General features: G+C 53.8%; 1 protein-coding gene across 3 annotated transcripts; it reads right to left on the bottom strand.

Annotated features, from left to right (window-relative positions):
• Window positions 1–105: 105 nt before the first annotated feature.
• MED12 (mediator complex subunit 12) lies at window positions 106–22,126 on the bottom strand. 3 transcript variants are annotated; one of them, XM_079909924.1, is made up of 45 exons: window positions 21,905–22,126; window positions 21,283–21,387; window positions 20,884–21,075; window positions 20,588–20,747; window positions 19,696–19,877; window positions 19,397–19,507; window positions 18,794–19,048; window positions 18,282–18,428; window positions 18,019–18,118; window positions 17,752–17,888; window positions 17,393–17,524; window positions 16,928–17,054; window positions 16,205–16,434; window positions 15,611–15,691; window positions 15,309–15,479; window positions 14,962–15,106; window positions 14,745–14,795; window positions 14,303–14,421; window positions 13,970–14,113; window positions 13,367–13,530; window positions 13,023–13,154; window positions 12,367–12,594; window positions 12,045–12,189; window positions 11,751–11,871; window positions 11,291–11,392; window positions 11,077–11,202; window positions 10,650–10,825; window positions 10,290–10,469; window positions 9,145–9,216; window positions 8,562–8,695; window positions 8,232–8,393; window positions 7,841–7,952; window positions 7,592–7,681; window positions 6,990–7,099; window positions 6,623–6,758; window positions 6,194–6,355; window positions 4,824–5,198; window positions 4,450–4,600; window positions 4,089–4,294; window positions 3,858–3,935; window positions 3,548–3,765; window positions 1,408–1,630; window positions 843–998; window positions 585–666; window positions 106–364 (listed from the first exon to the last, which is right to left on the bottom strand). In XM_079909924.1, the coding sequence occupies exons 1-45, from the start codon at window positions 22,001–22,003 to the stop codon at window positions 321–323; spliced, it is 6,573 nt and encodes a 2,190-aa protein (XP_079766050.1). In that variant the 5' UTR covers window positions 22,004–22,126; the 3' UTR covers window positions 106–320. The 3 variants fall into 3 exon arrangements, with proteins under 3 accessions (XP_079766050.1, XP_079766051.1, XP_079766052.1); XM_079909925.1 differs by having other exon boundaries at window positions 11,077–11,190; XM_079909926.1 differs by having other exon boundaries at window positions 843–995; window positions 11,077–11,190.
• Window positions 22,127–22,217: the final 91 nt, after the last annotated feature.

Here is a 22,217-nt window from a genome sequence, read left to right as displayed (position 1 = left end):
TGAACAGAATGAAGGTGCTGACTTGCTGGTCCGGCCCGCACCCTTCCGAGAGCCCGCCCTTCCCGGACATGCAGACTCACACACTCCCTTTGCAAAGAAGCTCTGTGTATTGGGTGCAACAGCTCTGGGGTCTCTATATAAATAATATACAAAACCCAACAGCTCAATGCCTCACATTAACAAAAATACTAAAAACTCATTAAAAATGGAGCCTGAGGGAAGAGCCCCAACCACTACTGGTGCTAGCCCAGGAAGGGGACTGGGAATTAAGAGGAAAGGGTGGGGCCCCATCCAGTGCACAAGCAGTTCCTCCAGGTGGCTCAGTAGCGTCCAAATATGTTGGTACTGGGCTGTGGCTGGGTATCTGTGAAAAACCAGAGATTATCAGGGGTGGGAGGCCGAGCAGGGGTGGCGGCGGTCTGCATTGAGGAGAGCCATTCAGGCACCGAGGGAAGGGATGGAAGGCAACGCTTCCCCTCACAACCGGGGCCTGAAGCAATCACCTCAGCTACTTTGGCCTTCCCCGCCCCGCCGGCCCCCCAGTTATTCTGTGGGGCTCTCCTTGGGAAGAAAGGCGGGCTTACTGGAGAGCTGTTGTTGGAGCTGCCGGACCAAAGCTGCTGTCTGCTGTTGTTGCTGGGTCTGCTGAAGCCCCTGGCGCTGGAACTGAGGTGAAAATGGGAAGGGGAAGACTGAACTCGAACCTTCCCCCTTCCTTCCCCGTCCTCATGTCCCCAGCTCTCAGAGGAGGGCCCTGCCTTGCCCCCCGCCTCGCCATGGCTGCACACTGTCCCCAGCCTGGGCCGCTGTCCCAGAGCCCGGGGCTGGAGTCCAGCAGCTACCTGGGGCTGGGACTGGGGCTGGGGCTGGGGAGGAGCTGCCTGCTGCTGCTGCTGCTGGTGTGCCTGCTGCTGCTGCTGCTGCTGCTGCTGCTGCTGTTGCTGCTGCTGCTGCTGCTGCTGCTGCTGCTGCTGTTGCTGCTGCTGCTGCTGCTGCTGCTGTGAAGACAGAAGAGATCTGTCTAAGGAGAGCGAGGGGCTGAACCTCAGTGGTGGAGGGATGGGGATGGGGGGAGAAGCACAGGGTGGGAACTCCGGCTCCGCTGCCCTCCCCGCTCGGAGAGCTGCAGAGAAAATCAAATGTGGAGCACCAAGCAGATGACCCCCAACACTCTCCCACCAGGACCCCCGGAAAAAGGGGGAGGGAAGGAACTGGCTTCTTAAGCCCCCACTATGTGCCAGCTGCCCTGCCGGGGTATGCCCTTACACTGCCTCATTCAGCGCTGAAAACCACCTGGAAGAGCCTGTGCCTCTCCTCCCCCTCCTCCTCTCCGCTCCCAGTCCCCTTCCTCCTCCTCCCCCTCCTCCTCGGGCTCCCAGGTCCCAGGCGAAAATCCTAGGGCCTTACCCGCAGGATCTGCTGCTGCTGCTGCTGCCGGATGTGGTACTGTTGCTGCTGCTGCTGCTGCTGCTGCTGTTGCTGCTGCTGCTGCTGCTGCTGTTGCTGCTGCTGCTGCTGCTGCTGCTCAGGCAGGATGGAAGCCGACCGGACGCCAGCCTGGACACCCTGGGCACCCAGTGGGGTCATAGTGCCTATCATGGGTGTCTGCTGCAGTGTCTGGTGGGAAAACCTACAAAGACAAGGAGGCGCAGAGATCAAGGCACGGGCTGTGGGAGATGGGGGTGCAGATGAGCCCCAGGTCCCTGACCCCAAAGAAACATCAACAGGCCATTTCATTCACTCCTCCTGTCACCAACCAGAAGAGACTTTTTGGCTTCTGACAGATTTCTAGGTTGGGGAATGAGGAGCAAAGACAACACTCCATTTTAGTGTCTCCTAACCTTCGTGGTTAGGAATTTTTCAATTCTGTTGTAGCTGGTTTTCTCTTATGAAAATGAAACACAGTCTCAGCACAAGCTAGGCATTCCATAGACACCACTGAGGTGGTTCTGCTTATCACTGTTGTTGGTCCCCAGTAACCGTCAGGGTCTTGAAGACTGTTGTGTTCTATTGCTCCTTACACCTTTCTGACCCCAATCTGTACTTCACTGCAACAGGCTACTGGCTGGGCCCGTCTCAAGTCTTCTGTCACCTTCCGTACGCATCCTCTCCATGAATTCCACATTAATCTCTCAACACGCCCAAATCATCACATCACTTTCCTGATCAAAAGAGTACTTTCTGGGGACTTCCCTGGTGGTGCAGTGGTTAAGAATCCGCCTGCCAATGCAGGGATCACGGGTTCGATTCCTGGTCCGGGAAGATCCCACATGCCGCGAAGCAACTAAGCCCGTGCGCCACAACTACCGAGCCTGCGCTCTAGAGCCCACGAGCCACAACTGCTGAGCCTATGTGCCACAACTCCTGAAGCCCGCATGCCTAGAGTCCGTGCTCTGCAACAAGAGAAGCCACTGCAATGAGAAGCCCCCGCACCGCAACGAAGAGTAGCCCCCCCTCGCCGCAACTAGAGAAAGCCCGCGCACAGCAACAAAGACCCAACGCAGCCAAAAATAAATAAAATATAAATAAATTTGTTAAAAAAAAAAGAATGCTTTCTGGGATTGTGTCTCAATCCCTCACCGAACGTTCAAGGCTCTCTCTCAACCTGCACACTCCCAGCTTATCCCTACTCCTTCCCTGGCACAAGTCTTACATTTCAGCCAAGCTCTTCTCCTTCCTGTCCTCCCAGCCACCCTACTCACTCGGGTCCCCATGTCTTTGTTCATGCTACGTCCTCTACCTGGGATCCCCCTCCTTCTCCTCCTCCCCGCAAATCCAAATCACAGCTATGCTTCAAAGGCCAACTCAAGTCTGACCTCCTTCACGGAACTTTCTCTGATGACTCAGGCCCACAGTGATATCATCCCGCACTCTTCCTGAATTCCCATTTACTTCGCGGCACCCAACTGCACAGCTGATTATATCTTTCATCACTGTGTTCCCTAAGTGTTCTTCTGAGTAAGTCTCCTCTCCCCAGGTATAGTAGAAATTCTCTGTGGTGAGGGACTTTGTATTTTTTTCAAATAGCTTTCCTCACCCCACCTGGTCCTAGCATAGTGCTGGCCACACAGGGGGCCTAAGGCACGTCTAAGTAAGGGACTTTGCTTCTGGTCCACCCTGCAATGTTCTCCACCCTAAGCTGCAGAGCCTCAAGCCATGACTCCAAAGTCTTAACTAAGGCCTGACAGACGTTCGGCATGGTGGGAGAATGTGTTCGCTGGTCCATTCCAGCACTAAACTGCTCTAATAGTGGCTGGATGACTCCTTACCACACACTGCATCTATGAACCCCCGATCTTTCCTTTTCATAGTCATATATAAATGATTTCCCCTCTTTGGTCCTCGAAGAAATGTTGGGAAGCAGGTGTGAGAACACTGGCCGCCAGGGTCCCTTCCAGCTCCGGCATTTTGTGGCGACAGGCCAGGTGGCCAGATAAGTGTTCTTGATGCCTCCAAAAGTTCTGACTAGTCCCATCACCTCCAGGCCCAGGTTCTCCCTAATTGAAAGCCTCAGTGTGTCTTCACGACCCCCGGCTCCCTTGGGTACCTTTGAGTAGAGGTCAGCCCGTGTCCGTAGGTTGGGGCCTGCTGGTGCACATAGCCACTGGGCCGCTGCTGCAGATGGCGGGTAGGATCTACAAGAGTAGGATTGGTAGAAGAGTGGGTGCTCTGATAAGGCTGGCTGGAGTAGCTGGGGGGCACCATGGTACCTGCGGGGCCTGTGTGTTGCTGCAATCCCACATGAGAAACGTAAGGAGTATAGCCCTGGAGGGAAGGAAGAGAGACGGAGTCAGGGCCAAGACTGTGCAGCGCAGCCTGCCTCAAGCTCCCTGATTCTCACCATCTCGTGCCCTTACCTGGGAGGTCTGCAAACCGTAGGAAGAGCTGGGAGTCATCTGATGGACAGATGACTGTCCCAACATCCCCTGACTCTGCTAGAGGGAAAAAGGAGACAAACTCAAACTCAGGAAGGGCTTTCTGCCACCTCGTTTCTTGTATCTCCTTCTCTGTGTGTCCTTGTGAAGATCCCAATCCCTGTGACCCCAAAAGCCCCTCTCCCTGACGGCCCTCCCTACGGCCCCTCTCACTATCTTTGCCTGGAGCTGTTGGCGAAGGCGCTGTCCCTGGGGCACCGCAGGCTGCTGCTGTCGGTACACAGACGTCTTGTAGGAGGAGGGTTCCAGTCCCATGACGCCAGTCATGGTGGTGGGCAGCACTCCAGGATAAGGTGGTCGGGTCGGCAGCTTCTGCATCGGTAACCGCACAGGGCGGTACGGGTCCACACGGGGGCCACCTGGAAAGGGGAGCAGGCTGACCTCTTTAGGCTCTTCGTCCCTCTGCGCCCTGCTCAGCGCCCCGGGCATCCACAGCTCCTGGGAGGAGTGGCATCGCCCCTCAGGCGGAAGGCATGTTCGGGTCAGTCCCTCGTGCCTGGTAGCTGGCACTCACCTGCCGGCAGTGGCTGGTTCTGGGTGTAGAGGCCTATGGAGCCCTGCCTGTAGCTAAGGTGGGATATGGAGCCAGGGTTGGTGTGGTGCAGGAGGTCCGGAGGCACTGTCACTCCATAGGGGCCACTCCGGCCTGGGCCCATTCCATAGTCCTGTGTGAACGGCACAGGAGGAAGGGGAGAGGGCTGGGGTCAGGTGGGGTAGGAGGGGGGAACAGGAGCTGGATGTACGTGGTTCCCTGTTCTAATTCTAAAGGTACCCCTTCCCCAGATGCCCCCAGCCCTCCCACAAACCAGTCGCTCGACAGCATCCGGAAGAGAGAGGGGCTGGGAAAGGGGCATGACGGGGCTGTGGCGAGGTGGCAGCGGCGCTCACCTCTGTCTTGGCGGCCGGCTGGCTGCGTTTCTTGCCCTTGGTGGACTTCTTCTTGCGTTCCTCAGTGCTGGGGGGAGCGGCCCCAGGTTTGTCAGTTTTGGGGGGCTCTGGAGCCTTTTTCTCAGGCTCCAGCAGGGCGGGGGCTGGGGGCTCCTCATCTTCCGGCGGCAGCGGCAGTGGCTCCAGGTAATAGGCGCGGGGCCGGGGCCTCAGGTGCGTGTGGTACAGCAGCAGCCGCTGCTGCTCCTCTCCGCGGGCCACGCGCCGGTCCACCCGGACTGTTCCAAACCAGCCCCAAGACAGTGGTGCTGATGGCTTCAAGCCTTCAAAAAGATCCCAGGGGGAGATCTTTTGTTTGGTGGAAACCTGTAGACCCTGCTCCGGAAAATGAGAAACAGTGAGCTGTTGAGACTTGGAAAACAGAAGACAGAAGACTTGGAAAACTTGAGGACTTGGAGGAGAGGGAAAAGTATCTGTTGGCAATAAAAGAAAAAGAAAGTCATGGGTAGATTCAGGGAAGATGGTGAAAGGAAGACACACGGACACACGGAAACACACACACACACACACACACACACACAGGGGAGAGAGAGTTAAGAGGAGATGGCGGGGAGCAGAGGGAGACAGAGACAGAGACAGACACTGACAGAGGAAGACAGATACAGAAACAGGAAGGTCGAGAAAGAAAAGCCAGTGAGAGACTGAAAACAGGCAGAGAGAGAGACAGAGACAGGGAGAGAGAGAGAAAAACAGGAAGAGAGAGACAGGCAGAGAGAGAGAGAGAGAGAGACAAAGACAGGCAGAAAGACAGACAGAGACACACTGAGCCAGGAAAAGAACGAAGAGTATGGCTATATGAATGGGTCGGACTTTGGCTTTTGAACTCCGCGTTCTCTTTCTCCTCTCCCTCTACTCACACAATGATTATGGTTACTCAACAAATACTGTAACTGACAAAGAGAGGGGACAGAGAAAACTGTGCAGAGATGGGTTGACAGGGTTGGGGGGAGAGAGATGCAGGGATAAAAGGGGTGCAGGCCGGGGTGGAGCAGTATGGGAGGCAGGTGGGGCAGAGGAAAGAGGAGGGTAGGGTGCTGAGAAATGGGTGGTACGTATAAAGGTGGGTGGGGGTGATGGGAGGTGCAGAGGGGTGAAGGGAGAGACCAAGGAAAGAGAGGGAGACTCCCAAGATGGGAAGAAGAAATGTGAGGAAAATTAAGTGATTAGCTCAACACCCCAGGGATGGCTCTCGCCCACAGAGCCTGATAAACCTGTTGCAGCTACAGAGGTTAATGCAGGGGAGGCTCTGACCCAAAGGGGAACAAAGGTGGGGAGCGGGGAGCAGGGGATGGGAAGATAATGGAACATGCCTCCTTCTTGAAGATGGAGTCGAAGCCGGCGATCTTGTTGCCTTTGGTGTCGATAAGGGAGCCCTGCGGCTCACATGTGATGACATCTCGGGTCTGCTTGGGCAGCGGCAGCAGCTGGCGAACTTTTTCCAGACTGTCTGACTGGCGCTCCCCCAACTCCTTCTGCAGGCACAGAAAGACAGGACAAGAGTTCAAGGACACAGGAAAAGAGGGACGGGAAGTCTCAGGGGACAGTACAGAAGCTAGCAGGAAGAAGACACTCGGTAAATCCTTACCATATGAATAACAAAGAAAACACGGACGTGAAAGGGAAGGGTAAGGGGCTCTGGGCAGGACGATGCCACTGAGGCTGGACAGCAAACGCAAGGTCAGGGAATAGGGGGCTGAGACCCCAGGCCTCTAGGCCTCGCCCTCGTCCCCTCCTCTCACCCGCAGCTTCTTCACCAGGTTCATGTAGGCACGTTTGTTTTCCTCCATGCTGCCCTGGGAGATGCTGGACATGTCCGCAGCTAGGGTCCCATTGATGAGCACGCTCAGCATGTCCAAGACGGTGGTGAAGAGCTCACTGTGGCAGGAAGCCGGGGGCGGGGGGGAAACCAGAGGAGAAAGAGTTCAGACAGACAGAGACAGCCGGGTTGGACACGAGCAGGGAGCGGGCACCAAAACCGTGTGGGGAACCCCGGACCGCAGAGTCCGCAGTATGAGCCACACCGATTGCGGCGGGTCGTGCACCTGGTGTCAGGGAAGGGGATCCTCTCGGGTACAAAACTGGAGGGAGGGGATGGGGATGCTTTACTTGTTGGACTGCATGTCGACAGTGCCGCTGATGATGATCTCCAGGAGGAGCACAGCCCACTCCGTGGTCTGCTGGGTGCTGCGCTGCACCGTGTCAAACATGCCCCCCACCTGCCAGGGCCACAACAAGTCAGTCAGATGGCTCAGGGGCGGAGTGCAGCATTTAAGGAAAGCTTAGATTAGAACCTGGGCTGGATGTGACTCGGGACACCTGAGGTCAATGTTCCAGCTGTACCTATGATTTGCTACATGATCTCAGGCCAACGACTTAATTCTTGACATCTCTCGGCCTTGGTTTCCTTACTTATAAAATGATGGAGTTAGACCAAAGGATGTCCAGGATCTCATTCAACATTCCACAATAGACGTCTAGGGCTTCTCGGGCCCAGCCAGAATCTAGGATACTGAGGCAGGTTCCCTGCAAGGATCCAGTCTCCTTAACCACTTTCAGGTCCTGCGTCCTTTAGGAGAGCTGGGCTAATACGTGAAGACCCAGAAGAGCCTGGGCCCTCCATCCTCACCCTCGCCTCCCTGGGCTGGGGCTTCTTTGTCTGCAGTCCTAGCCCCACCCCTTTCCTTCGTCTCCCCAGCTCCCTCTCTCACCAGGTTGAGCCGCAGTTTGAGCGCCTCATGCATTAGCTGCTTTGGCTTGCAATCGTCTAAGTACTGGTCATCTCTCCAATTATTCACAATCTAAGATAAAAACAAGTACAACACACAGCTCAGGGATCTTCTCGTTTCCATGCCAAAGCACCCAGGGTGTTCTTGTCAGAAAACACTGAAGATTCAGTGGCCTCTTGGCTGCATCCTTCTCTGCCCTCCTGCCCGGCTCCAGGGCCCAGAGACCTGTACCTGGTGGACCTGGCTGTAGAGGGAGGTAAGGAGTCCCTCGCGCTGCTCGTCCTGACCCTTCAGACACGTCAGCACCAGGGATAAGAAGGGCTGCTGGCTCAACAGGGACATGCTAGAGATGGGAGGAAAAGAAAAAGAAAAGTACAGGACTGTGGGTTGTAGGTCAGGCGACTTGCAACCTCATTCCTCTGAGCCCCAGACTCTACTCTTTTAAGATCTAGCCTTCTTCAAAAAAAAAAAAAGATCTAGCCTCTTGCTCAACTATCACTCTTATCCTCTGTCCACTTTTCTGATTTTGATCCTCACCTCTTTGCCCCAACTTTTCTTCTTCCCTGGGTATGCCTCCTCTCCTTTCTACCCCTCAATCCCGGCCCCCTCGTAGCCGCTTTACCTCTTTTGCTTTTGTCGATCGCGTTCTTTGCGCGAAGAGGAACCCAGGTGCTGGCCCTTCTCCAATTCTTCCCCAGCAGCCTTTAACACATGCCCCTGGACTGAGGTGGGCAGTTTGGCAATGAGAGGAGCCACCAGCCATACACCAGAGCGCTCTAGGGAGCTGGAGAGATGGCGCGCACAGGGTTACAGAGGAGCCGGGCAAGGTTGGAACGACCCATCCTCTCCTTTCCTGATGGACATGCCTGGCATCTCCAGGTGGCTGAAATCATTTACACTACCAGAGGAGAAAACTCAGAAGGGGATGGGTCCTAACACGTTTCTACCCAACCTGAGCACGGGCTTGGTCTTGCTGCTGCTGGGCATGTTGCTTGCAGTGTTTCCAGAAGACGACCCTGTCTCTGCAGACTGTTGGAAAACCTCGATTGTGGCCTTGGCGATGTTCTCTAAGAGGGAGTTCATCTCCTGAGGAGGATGAAGGGCACAGGGGTGCTAAATAGGTAGCTGGCGGCAAAGGCAAAGAGATGGTAGGAGAGCTGGGAGATGAGGACATAGGAAGGCATCCATGGAGGTTGATAGGAGGGTAACGGACACAACTCTGCTGGGTGTCGTGTCCTCCAGCACCTCGCAGTATCTCTCCAATGCCCCACTGTCTTCTCCTTTACATACCTCCTTACAGCTGTGGCCAGAGAAACAGCCTCTATGGCCACCGCCACCAACCTTCCCCACAGCTCAGAGCCCCAACAATCCCAATCCATGTGCCTTATCATCGGCTCCAAACGTCCGCCATCTTCCCATCCTCTCTGATCTCCAGAACCCAAAGGTAGGACCTAGGTTCTTCTATGGCGGCCCGCCTCCCTGACATGTGTCGCTGGAAGTAAGCATGGGAAAGAGAGGGCCCGGGCACCACTCACATTGTTAGGGGTCTGCTTGATCATGAGTTGCAGCTCCAAGGAAGACTGGCGCATGGTCCACTGGTCCAAGTTCTGTGACAGAGACCCCACCCACAAGCTAGTCATCATTGTGTCATCCCAGCCACTCAGCACCCCGATGCCAGCTCCTGATCTCTCACAAACTTGAATCACATATGCCTGGAGGTCTGAAAGGGACCTCTATGTCCCCTCTTCAGGGAAGATCATACCTAAATAGTCCAAAATGACTGAAAAGTCTATCCTATTTTAAAAGTGGTTCTGGAAAGATTTCACATCTTTCCCCAGTTTCCTGTTCCAGAGCCTCACATTCCTTAGCATCAGGAAGTTCTGCTTAATGCTTAACCTAAATCTTTGATGTTGAAGTTGAAGCTCGCCGCTCCTGTTTCCAACCAGCTGCTCAAAGTCCTTTACAGACCCGAAGGCTAGTCTCAGCTAATCTCTCTTTGGCATTATCTCCTCCAGGCTGAAGAGGCCTCATTCCTTTAGCTTTTCCTCAACGGCTTTATTTTTCCACCCTCCAGTCACATGAATGTCTGCAGCAGCGTGGTGAGGCAGGAAGGGCACAGGCAGACCTGGGCTCATATACTGACTGGGCTCATAAACTTCCTAGCTGTGTGAGTTCCTGAACCTTGGGCAAGTTACTTAACCTCTTCAAGCCTCAGTTTCCTCACTGGTCAAATAGGGATATTCTTACCTACTTCACAGGGCTGTAAAGAGTAAATGAGAAAATGTACGTAGTGTGCTGAGCATGGTACCCCACGTGAAGCAGCCGCTCGATAAGTAATAGCTCTTCGGTAGTATTACTACTCATGACAGAGCCACGACCAACATGCCAAACATACAAGGCCAAAAACTAGGCCTCCCAGATGCTATGCCTCCCACTGATAAGCTGGAGTCCTACTCCAGATAGCTGTGCACTCACCCAACAGTTCACTCTCCAGTCTAGACCATATTGGCTTAACTTCGAAACCCATGCTGGAGCTGTTTCTCTCACCACCTTTCACCCACATCCTCGAATGAAGCCTTCCTACTTCACTCCCTCTCTCTTTTCCTCTCAAGGTCCCCATCGTCTCACCCCAGGCTCAGGCCCCACTGCTTCCTCCAAGACCCCCATCGCTTTGGCCTACCTGGAGAATACGCTTAATGCGTTGCCGCTGGGGGTTTTCCCCATCCTCATTGTCCAGCAGCCGATGTGGGTAGCAGATGAGCTGCATGAGGCGCTGGGCCTGGGCGCTACTCAACACTGGGTCTTGCAAGTCATTGCTGTCCTCACACAGCGATTTAAGGCAACGTTCTCCTACCCATTCCTGAGGAAGCCGAGAATCGGGGGACTGGGGCAACCAGTAAGCAGGTTAGGAATAAGGGGGATGGACTGGGGGGTTGGTGAGGGACATGATGTATGGCAGGGAGGTGGTGCGATCACGGTAGGAAACAGGACTATATTATATAGCGGCGTTTAGGAGGTGTGGGGGGAAGGTGAGACTGACCTGCTGGCAGATGCTGCGTAGCACGTACTTGGCATAGACATCCAGACTGGCTGTCTCCACAGAGATGTTGCGGCCACCCTGCCTCCGACCGCCACTGCCACCTCCTCCCTCCTCCTCTGGAAGTTCTTCTGTTCCTCCTGTCACAGTGAAGCCTGAACCCTTCAGTTCCGCATCCCCTGTGGTTCACAGGCAGGAGATAGGGAGGGCAGAGTGAGATCCGAATGCTGTGTGGAGACCCACCCCGGACCCACAGAAGCAGCAACTCCCCAGATCCTGCCCTATGGGACAGAAATATACTTCCCTCCCTCGTCTCCTCCCCAAAGGTCAGAGAGACCACCTTCAGGAGAGAGAAAGACTGTCCTTTGTAGTTTAGCTGGCGCTCCACCCTATACACACTTCTGGCACCACTCCCTTCCTACCCCCATACCAAGTACAAACACAGCCTTGAGAACAGCAAACACAGCTCCATCCACAATGCGGTTCTGGGAGGCAGCCAGCAGGTGGCGGTCACAGGAGGAGCGGATTCCTACCGTAGGCTTGTCTGGGGAGACAGCTGAAGTCAGGGGAAGCAAAAGTAGAAACGGTGTGGGTGGGGTGGCCACACTTTCCACGGCTGGCCGGCTCAGATCAAGGTCACTTACTTCCGTCCGACTGGCAAGGATTGAGTTGAGGTGTCTTGAAAAGGTGGAGGAGGATGCGGCAGGTAAGCCGGGCCCCCGGCTCAGAGTCCTGTTCACTGCAAGCTACAGAGAGGAAGACAAAGCAGAGGGGAAAGGATGAAGGCGGACTGTATGTGGATCTGTAGGTGGTGAGGGGCTAAAAGGGAAGCTGAGGCCAGGCGAAAAGAGATAAAACATTGGAGGAGAGGGGTAGCAAACTGTTCTGCAGTATAAGGGGAGTACCTGGAAGGGTCAGGAACCGGAAAGATCGGGGCTGCAAATGCAGGGTTAGAAAGACGCCCCTCCCAGCCTGAGGCACACCACAGGACTGGCCTCTGGTGCCACCAGGAGCCCCACACTGAACAACCAGAGTGCGACCATCCAGTGTGTATTGAGACTGGGGGGGTCTAGACATTCTAGGGGTTATGGATTGGTAGTTCACCAGCATTAAGAAGCGAAGGGATGGCTGCACAGCGAATCAGATCCTCCAGGAGCAAACACTGCCGAGCGATGAGGATGGCAACAAAAGTGGCCAGGGAGTCGTGAAAAGACAGGTCACTGACCTGGAGGAAAAAAGCAGACAGACACCAGGACTCAGTGTGGAGAGAGGGCGGCTACTCAGAGCGCTTGGCCTCCACTCTGCAAAACTCTGTCCCTCCGCTCCTGTGATTACTGGGAGCAGACCCCTGCCCCGGGACATGCCCGGTGTCCAGCACTCCCCCACCCCCAGTCTCACATCTACATTGCAGAGGAGGTCGTTGAAACCACAAGTGCCATTGTTAGAGGAGCAGCACAAGGCCTTAAGCACTCCCAGCCACTCTGCACTCAGTGACTTGCAATAGCCGGTCAGCTCTGCACACAGGATTGCGATGTCATTCACCCTGGGGAAAAGTACAAATGCCCTCAGGAAAAACCTTGTTCCCGGCAAAACCTCAGACTCATTAACTTTTCATCTCCACCCCGGCCATAACCAAGGTTGCAGTACCTCCCAGGCATCTCATCCCTCCCAATATCAGGCGGGAGCGTGGTGCCCATTCCTCACTCAGTACGCCCCATACCTATCGGGATCATGGTGCCCCACACAGACGTGCATAAGGGCATTGCAGACAAAGCTGTAGCGGTTAGCAGGGTTCTCACTAAGACTCTTGCCTAGCCCTGTGTAGGTGAAGGTGTGAGCAGCAGGGTTCTCCAGAGTGTCAATCATGAACTCAGGTGCCCAGCGCATGTTGGATTCTGACGGCTCCACGTTGCAGTAGATGGTGTTCTTCACCTTGGAGCAGAAGTCGCTGCAGGGGTGGGGGAAAGGAGAGAGCAGCGTTGAGGAAGGGCTAGTGAACTAGAGGGATGGTCAGGAAAGGCGAGAAAAGAAAGAAAAAAAAGGAGAATGTGAGGGACAAGGGGCCTTAGGGCAAGAAAAGGGGAAATGGGACAAAGCAGACCAACCGGGCAGGAAAGGAACCCAGTGAGAAGAAGGCACAGGGGCCTCTGGAGGCAGGGAGGAGGAATGTGGGCCCCGCAGACATGGGCTGGAGGCAAGGCTGATGAGGAAGGAGGCCCACTCTCAGGAACCAAGAACACGCAGAGGACACCATCCCCAAATGACCCTTCAGAGACAGCAGGGTCCTGGGCTGTGCTCTGCTCCTGAGTGGGGCAGTAATGGGAAGGAGACGGGACGAGGTCCCAGTCTCTACCCCTTACCTCCCACCTCTCTTACCTGAAGAGCTCCCCAAATTTGCTCTTTAAATGGCTACAGGAGGTGTACAGATCATAGAGATAAGCAAGGATACAGCGTTCTGCGGAGGAGCCATCGGACCGGTTCATCCCATGCTTGACTACGCCACACAGCCTGTCACGAAGGGGCAAGGTCGGGAGGTGTGCCTGAAGCAATGGCAGGCCGGGGCGCAAAGATTCCCATCCCTTGGCAATACTCTCTCCCCTCCCCACCTGAATGGCACGCACTTCCGCACAGTGAGAGCCCCACATGTTCTTCGCAGGCCACTTCCACCAGCATTCACCAGGGCCCTGCACCAGGGCCCTGCATTTTGAAGCCCTGCTTACCCCTCAAAGACCTGTGCCATCTGGTCCTGGTTGAGGATGAGGCAGGCGTGATAGTGCCGCAGGACAGCCACGATGCACAGGCACAGGCTGGTGGTGTAGCTGCCCACCAGATCCGAGGATTTGAGAAGCAACTCGGCCTCAACTACACTCAGTTCATTCAGTAGCTAGAGCAGAGTGAGCGGGGGTTGACAAATGAGAAGAGGCCTTGAGTATTACACATAACCCGCCTTCCTGTGAGAAAACTGGAGCCCCTTCCTGCTGGAGCTGCCTCAGCCTGGAAGGGCCCTGGTGCCATATCCCACTGTCCTTTATTCTAGTAACGACAAGTCACGTCAATGATGTAACCAGTCTCCGGGATACAATCCTATGAACCTCACGATGGGAGGACAGTCTGTGCCCAGTGCTCTAATCCATCTCTCGGGTCTCCTCAGGGAGCACTTGAGTCTCTATTCCTGCTGGCTTAGCTCATGGGCCACTCCCCCCACACTAGTCTTTCGGTCCCTCCAAATAGCCTGGGACACTGGCTTGAGCCTCTCCTCCTGTCCTTATGACCCTGTACAGCACAAACTCCTTCCTCCACCCTCATCTCCCCAGCTTCCCCACCTGAATGGCAAAGTCGATGAGGCCACTGATGCTGAGTGAATATTCCATGAGGTCGAAGATGAACTGCACATGCTGCACCAGAGGCAAGTGGTACGACATGCCAAGGGCAAAGCTCGTGATCTGCTCCAGAACATTCCGGGAGACCTAATAAGGGCAGTGGGAGTGAGACAGGAATGGAGAGAGGTGGGAAAAACCAAGGAAGCAGGAAAGGATGGTGGAAGGGGATGAGACCAGGAGGCTTAGCCTGCCTGAGGGGGGAAAAAAGACAAGGAGGAAAGGAAAACGGGACAAGGAGGCCGGAATGTGGGAAGGGGGCTGGACTTAGGCCCTCACCTGAGCTGTGACCTGGTGTTGGTCATAATGTGAAAGGTGCTGGAACTTAGCAAAGATATCCTCGGCAGTGGGGAAGGCTTCAGGCCGGTTGCGCCGCCGCTTCTGCCCATCCTCCCCACCTGAGGGGACAGTTGAAAGGGACCAGTCAGGACAGGGAAGATAACTAGGTGACTGGGGGTGGGGAGGGGGGGTATGGAGAGAAGGCTATTGGGGGGGCAAGGGGAAGGAAGGGAGGGAGGGAGAGAGGGAAGGAAGGAAGAGGGAAGATGGGAAGGGAGGGTCAAGGAAGGGGCGGGGAGGGATGAAGGGAAGGGGACAGTGAAGCAAAGGTTTGGAGGACCACAGACTATGTGGACCTTAGAGGAATACGTACAGGGAGGTGCTAGGTTGAGGGAGGGAAGGGAGAGGGAGGGCGGGCAGTATGGGGCTTACTGTGAGGTACCTAAGAATGTCAGGTCTCCAGGATTCAGAGGCACAATAGGAGCAAGCTGGTCTGCAGAGGGGGGGAATGAGGGGGGAAGTTTCAAAAGGACTAGAGCTCTCAGGAGACTCCAAGAGACAGGACATCGGGACATGACTGGGAGTTCCCTACACTGGGGAAGGGAAGACTGACTAGGGCGCTTTTTGGGGGAGATCCATTTAAGGTGCCTCAAACCCACCAGTTTCTGCTGTCCCTTTGCGGTTCAGAACCTTCAGGATATCCTTGGTAATTTTCTTGATGGCATGGCGGGCATCATCTCGCTGCTTTCCCACCCCAAACAGTACGACCAACCGCTGGTTGCACTCATGGCTGCATGACTCCTCCTGCATCCCAGCGGCACCATCAGACTCCAGCACGGATCGTTCTCCCTCCTCTTAAAAGCATGCTCCATGCCCCTCAGCATCCCAGTGCTCAAGCCCTTCCCAGCATACCACACCCTTAAGAACAGCTCCAACCCCTCAGCACAGTCCTTGGACAGAAACCTGGGCTCAGAACAGATGGTCGCAAGGTGTTGGGGAACGGTACCTGGGGGATGGGAAAGTGCGTGGCATACTGCACATGCCGCGGCTGGTCATAAAGAACCCCAAGGGTCCCTTCTAGCTTCTCCTTGGGTGGGGGCTTCACCTCCTTCTCAACATCTGGTTTCTCAGGGGATGGACTGCCCTTCCCCTCACAGGGCATAGTGGGGGAGAACAACTAAGAGAAAGGCGAAAGGGCAGAACATTTAGAGGAAGACAAAGGGATGAGGGGGCACAAAGAAACTCCCCAAAGTGGCATAACGGGAGGACCTCAGGAGCTGGATTCTCCCACACCAGGATCTAACTTACTGAGAAATCAGGCTTCTCCATGTCCTCAAAGAGCACACTGGAGCTAGGGTCGATGTCCATAGACTCCGAGAGGCCTGGATCCTGACGGCAGAGAACAGAAGCGAAGCTGCTTTAGCCCCGAGGAGCTGCTCCCCACCATCTAGAAAAGTTGACCAGGGAGTCGAAGAGAGGAGACCATATTGGGAAAAGCACCAGTTCCAGATGCAAGCCTTGACTGGTCCATTTACCACCACAGGCCTTGGTTTCCTTCAGCTTTAAAATGAGGATAAGAATACCTCACAAGGGGGAATTCCCGGCAGTCCAGTGGTTAGGACTCAGCACTTTCACTGCCATGGACCCTGGTTGGATACCTGGTGGGGGAACTAAGATCCTGCAAGCCGCCCGACACAGCCAAAAAAAAAAAAAAAAAGAATACCTCACAGGGCTGCTGTGAGGATCCAATGAAAAAAACTGATATGAGAGTGCTTGCTAAACTGCAAAGCACTAAGCAAATCTTACCCTTGTCACTAGGTAAAGGATTCTCAGAGGATTCCAGGAGCCAGGAAGATGGGACTGTCAGAAGAAATGATCTAGGGCGAGGAAAAGCCCCCTCACCTCCAGCTTGCTGCTGCTGCTGCCCTCAGCCTCTTTGCGCTCAGGGTCATCGGCAGGGTCATCAAAGGGAGAGGGAGGCCGGGGACCAGGGGCTCCGAAGGCAAGGTCCCCTCGGGAGATGAGGGTGCAAGTGTACATGTTGTGGGAGAAAACATCATGTCGAATCAGTTCACAGAAAAGCAGTACCAAGTTAAAGAACTCCACTCGCTCACTCTCACTTCGGGGGTCCGCTGGAGAGAGGGGATGAGAAAAGATGAGTTAGGGGAGCACAAAAGAGATGGGCAGAAAGAGAGAGAGACACACCTAAGGCATGGTGCTCCTAGGGTTCCTGAAGTAGGCAAGAATAGCAATGACTCAAAAAAAAAAACAACCCGAAAAACCAAAAGCCAAACCAAAAACAACAACAACAATAAAACCAAAACTGTTGAAGGATAAAGTGTGGTTGGTTACCCAAACTCCTGCCCCACACACCATCTCATAAAGGAATACAGCATCTCTGCTATTTATACGTGAAAATGCTTCGATCGTATGCTCCTTTTATTCTTCTCCTTACTTCTCTACTCTGTTAAACTGTAAGATGAGCAAAGCCTAGAATTATGTCCCAAAGTCATTCTGCATAGAGCTCAAGACAGAAATATATCCAGAAGGCCCTTCATATGCTTTCTGATGACAGGGATGGGTGAGTCTAGGCAGAGGTAACCAGAGGGTGGCAGGGGTCCATACTCAGCATGGGAGCCTGTGTATCCAGAAACTGCAGGAGGACATCCTGGAAAATGGGAGCACTAGGAGCAGAAAGGGAGCCAGAGGCTATGGAACCCTTCTCATCTGCGGCTTCCGATTCTCCACAACGCTGTAAGATGAGAGAACAAACTGTAGGATTGGGTTTTACCTGTTTCTTCACTCGTCCATGTGCAATCCTTGAACTACTGCCTATTTTGGATCCATCCCAAGCTTTTCACTTCTACCCTCCCCCCCTTGACTCCCATTTTCTTTACCGTCTCCCAGCTGCAGCCTTGGTCACTTCTCTAACTCTGACATCGATCCACTCCTTTCTACTTTTGCCTTATGTCCTCAATTTTCCCTGTACATTCTCTACCCCTTCTTCACTCTCACAACTTCAACTTTGGTCCCACTACCAGCTCAATGTGGCTCCAACCCCAGCTGCCACTGCCCCATGGGCCCCCTAACCTCAGCCTCAATCTCTGCCTGTCTCTTCTCCAGCAGCTTGGCTACCACCATCGCACGATGACGACCAGAGCGCTTGCAGCTGACAGCCCATTCACACAGTAATGATACCACAGCATCATCATCTGAGGAGATCTGGAGACCAAAGGAAGACCAAAAGGGTGAGTAAGGTAGAGCTGGGGACAAAGAACCGAGTTCCAGTCTCCCAGCGACTAGGCCCCATCTTAAAACATCCTAGGCCCAGTAAGACCGGCTGTCTCTTCAGACATCCTCTGGTTTCAATGCCTTGCCAAGCCTTCCCCTCATATATAATGTTGCTCTTGCTGTTTTTCACTTCTTCTCTTCCCCTTCTTGCTTATTACCTCGTGCCCATCCTTGCTAGGCCCCAATCCAAAGATTCGATTACAGAGGGAATCAAGAGAGTTGCTGAAGTCAGAGCGCTCAAAACTATGGCTGTCCAGCACTTCCAAAGTATGGAGCACCCGTCCAATGGTGAAGCCTGAGGAGGAAAGTGGTAAAGGGGACTTTAACTAGAGGCCCGATGTACTCCAACTTTCAGATCTATATGTCCTTACCGTCCCCATCCTTTCCTCAAACATCCTTCTTACTGTCTGTCCTCTGGCACCCACCTGCAGTAGCTTCTTGGCACTTATCAAAAGACCAGCGAACCTCAACGGCCTGTCCTCGCTCCTTGATCTGCTGCTCAATCTCCCGCAACTTTGCACGGACCTGCAAAGAGGAAGGCTTTAAGGATGTAGCAAGGCATACAAAAAAGGCCGGGGCTCCAAGCTAGAAGAATAGTAGCAGACTCCGAGTCACTATTTCTGAAAGAGTAACTTAAGCCTCTCACATCCCAGTTGCCTGGGAGTACCAGGCTATTGGTCAGACTTACCTGCTGAGTGAAGGCACTGTTGCCCTCTGGCATGGGCAGGTTGGAGGGGGCAATAGGCAGGTGGTCAAGTGGTGAGCCAGTCTTGATTCGGCTATCAGTCAGTGAGTAGTGCCAAACCAGGGCACTAGGACAACACAGGAGGATGGTCTGCCAGACAGGAACAGCTAAGTCAAACTCAGTTATCACGGCTACCTGTCTAGAAGCCCATTATAAGACCCAACCCTTCAGTTTCTGATCCAAAGTTATTCTGAGCCCCTGAGGTGGCATCACTCCATCTCTGAGCCCCTCCCCTCATCCACTCTCCTAAAAGGCTTTGGGCCTCCTATTTAGACCTGGAAGGGAACTAACTGAAAAGGAACTAACACCCCAGAAATGAGAAGCCAACAATTTCCAAGCAAGTACTCAGTGCCTACTCTCGCCTCCAATTTAGAACCAGTCCCATTTTCCAGGACAGGCACCTGAGTCTTCTCAAGATGCCTTTTAATACTTCCATGGGCCCACCTAGTACCTACCTGAAGGATACAGCTGAGGCCAAAAACTAGGGGCCGGTGCTGAGGGCACATAAGCAGGTCACTAAAGGGTGTAGAGGGTGTGCTGCTAGTTGGGGGCTGAGGAGCAGGGGTCGTGGGCAGTGTGCTTGTTGACTGAGCAGACATCACATGAGATGAGTGACTGCTCATGCCATCCAGCTGCAGGGCCAGTCTCCGCGTACAGAAGTAGGCAAGGCGGCGGGAGAGGTATGCAGACTGAACGAATTCCCCAGAGTACTGTGAAGACACGACGATCAAAACCCCCCAGTTGGGGACTTCCCTGGTGGCGCAGTGGATAAGACTCTGCACTCCCAATGCAGGGGGCCTGAGTTTGATCCCTGGTCAGGGAACTAGATCCCACATGCATGCCGCAACTAAGAGTTTGCATGCCACAACTAAGGAGCTCGCCTGCCACAACTGAGGAACCCTGGAGCCGCAACTAAGACCCGGCGCGACCAAATAAATAAATAAATATTAGGAAAACAAACAAACAAACAAAAAACAGTTCTCTCCAAGGGACATTGCTTTCACGTCTTATATCTCCTCACATCCTCCCTAGACCCCCCCCCAAATCCTAGGCCTTACTCGAAGCAGCAGGGGCAGCAGCAGTTTAAGCAATTCATCCTCTCCAGGGCGGATTTTCTCAAAACACTCAAGTACCCAGGTCAGGAACTCATGTCTGTCCAGCATTCCGTCCTATGGGTACAAGGGATGGGAAGAGGATTAGTTTTGCCAAGGGACTATTAGAGATGAGGCAGAGAAAGTAAATGAAATAATAAAGAGAACCACGAGTGGGGCAAGGTGGCAGGCGGATTCTGTTCTATGCTGGCAGAGTGTGAGGTCAGGCTCAATCCCACATCCCACACGACATGCCTTCTTCCTACCTGAAACATGAACATGGCTAGCTTCTCATTGTAGTCCCACTGCCGGATTGCCACCTCTACATCATGGGGCAAGGGCCCTATAGTAGAACCACAGCCCCCACTTCCGGAAGGCCCTGGCCGGTAGTATTCAGCCATCTTTTGCAGCTGCTCCCATAAGTACTTGGTGATGATCTGAGTCCATTCTAGGGGAAAGATGGGAAAAGGGCTATTTTATACTGTCCCTTTGCTTAGAACACCTTCTGTCCCCCACCCCCAGTCACCATACTTCTAAATCCTATTCATCCCCTTAGGCTCAAGTCAAGTGCCACCTTCAACAACAAGGTCCTACTGTAGAGCACAGGGAGCTATATTCAATATCCCATAATAAACAATAACGGAAAAGAATATGCAAGAGAGTGTATATATATATATGTATATATATGTAAAACTGAATCACTTCGTTGTACACCAGAAACTAACATGACATTGTAAATCAACTATACTTCAAAAAAATTAATTAAAACAAAACAAAGAAACAAATGCCACCTTCCTAAAGCCTTCCCAGGTGTTCCCAAAAGAAAGTAATCTTTTTGTTCACTGAATTCTCAAAGAAGTTTCTGCCTCCACTTTTGACACTACGCTTCTATATTCAATTATGGGATTCGTACGTATGCCTTAGCATCCCTACTAGACTATAAGCATCCTAAGGGCAGGGATTAGGTAGTGGTCATCTTTATAGCCCAGTACATGCACACAGCAGATACTCAAGATACTTGATGCTTACTAATTGAGTGAATGCAAGATACAAGCAGAAGCAAGGAATACAGATGAGGAAGGAGAATAATTGCAAGGGTCTCTCTACCGCTCCTTGAAGCGATCAGTGGTGGGACCTCTGGTATTAGGAGTTACTCACCCATGAAAGGGTCAATGACGTGTCTCTTCTTAACCTTGGTCTCTGTGATCGCTGCATAGTAGGCACAGGTCATCTTAATGAGCCAGGCAGCCCGCATCACAGGCACTGTGTACTTGGCCAAGTACCCAAACACTTCTTCCTTCTTACTGAAAATGGGGACCTGGATGGACATCGCAAATAGTGAGACCTCTCTCACCCCCATGAGCTGGCACCCGTGTAGCTTCATCTGGAAATCGGAGGGTACTTGGTACCCGCGCTCCCCTCCTTGGCCTGAAGAACAGGAAACAGTACCTCACCTTTTTGGCTAGTTGTGTGAGTGGCTTGGTGCCAGCCAGATCGGTGAACCAGGTGTTAATGGCACTCTGGGATCGTGCAGTCACCAGCCAGAAGTTGTCCTTCTGGTTCACTTGGGGCTTCCTTCTACCGGTGTCAGGGAGGGTGTTACAACGTAACTTCTCTGCAATAATGCTGCTGAAGTTGGAACTGATCTGAGGGAAGAAAACTACACCTCAGGGTGGGAAGAAGGGGCAAAGAAGTGGTCGTGCCTTTGATGGGCAAATGCCAATGTGGTAGCATTAGGTTATGAAGGAAAACTCGGCCATTTAGGTCATCCCTTTAAGTCTTCCCAACCCAGGGCCTTTGCTCCTTCTCAGATTCTTCCAGCCTTTTCCTTCAGCCTGGCAGGGTTGTCTCACCTTGGCAGGATTGAAGTTGACGTTCTTGGCACTGCCATGTTCATCCCCAGAGACAGCTGGCTGGTTATTGAAACCTTGTTTTACATTCAAGGCCGTTAGTTCATCCTGAGGCAGGAAAACAACATTTTAGCTTTTTTTTTTCCCTTGGGGGTGGGGGTGATGGGAGAGGAGGGTAGAAGAGAGGGGAACAAGCCGGGGAAAAGGTAGGAGAAGGATTCGGAGAACAGATTGTGATTTAAAGCTAGGCCCTTATATTCATTTGGACCCCACCCTCACTAAGATTCCCAATTCCCCAGAGCTCGCTCAACAGCACTGTGCCCCTGCGAGCTTGCAAGCAGCCGTAGCTCACCCAACCGCCTCAGACAACTTTCTGAGGTGTGTGTGTGTGGAGAGGGGGGCGCCTCCAGCGGGGCCCCGACATCACTCCCGGTTCGCGCCCAGGAACCAACCCCCACCCCCACTAGGTCCTACTCTCCTACACCAGCCCACTTTACTCTTCCCCCTTTCGGGACTTGCGCTCCCACCGAACCGCCCCGCCCCCCCCTTCCCCGAGCCATCAGTTCTTCCTCCTATGGCGATCGCTGGCCCCTGGCCCCGTGGGAGCCCGGATTTCTGAACGCACCTCCTTCTGTTTGGGATCTTGAGGGTATACATCGGGAGGCCCCAGCCGCGGCCGCTTCAGGGGCCGGTGTTCGTAGCTCAAGATCCCGAAGGCCGCCATCTTGCCCAGCCCGTAGCGCCAGAGGCGCCAGCCGGGCCCGGCCGCGGGGGAGGGGGAGAGGGAGCCGAAAAGGGGGGCGGCGGTGGCGAGGACGGCAGCCGAGAGACAAGGGGGCACATTAGAAACTCTCGATCATTGCCGGAAACTACCGAGGGAAACCGAGGGGCGCCGGGAACCATCGGACAATACCGACAGCAGCGGGGGTGGGGGCGGG

The sequence above is a fragment of the Stenella coeruleoalba genome (assembly GCF_951394435.1).
Source record: "Stenella coeruleoalba genome assembly, chromosome: X".
NCBI classification, from domain to species: domain Eukaryota; kingdom Metazoa; phylum Chordata; class Mammalia; order Artiodactyla; family Delphinidae; genus Stenella; species Stenella coeruleoalba.
Note: the sequence above shows the minus strand (reverse complement) of the source record. Positions and strands in the feature narration are given on the sequence as shown.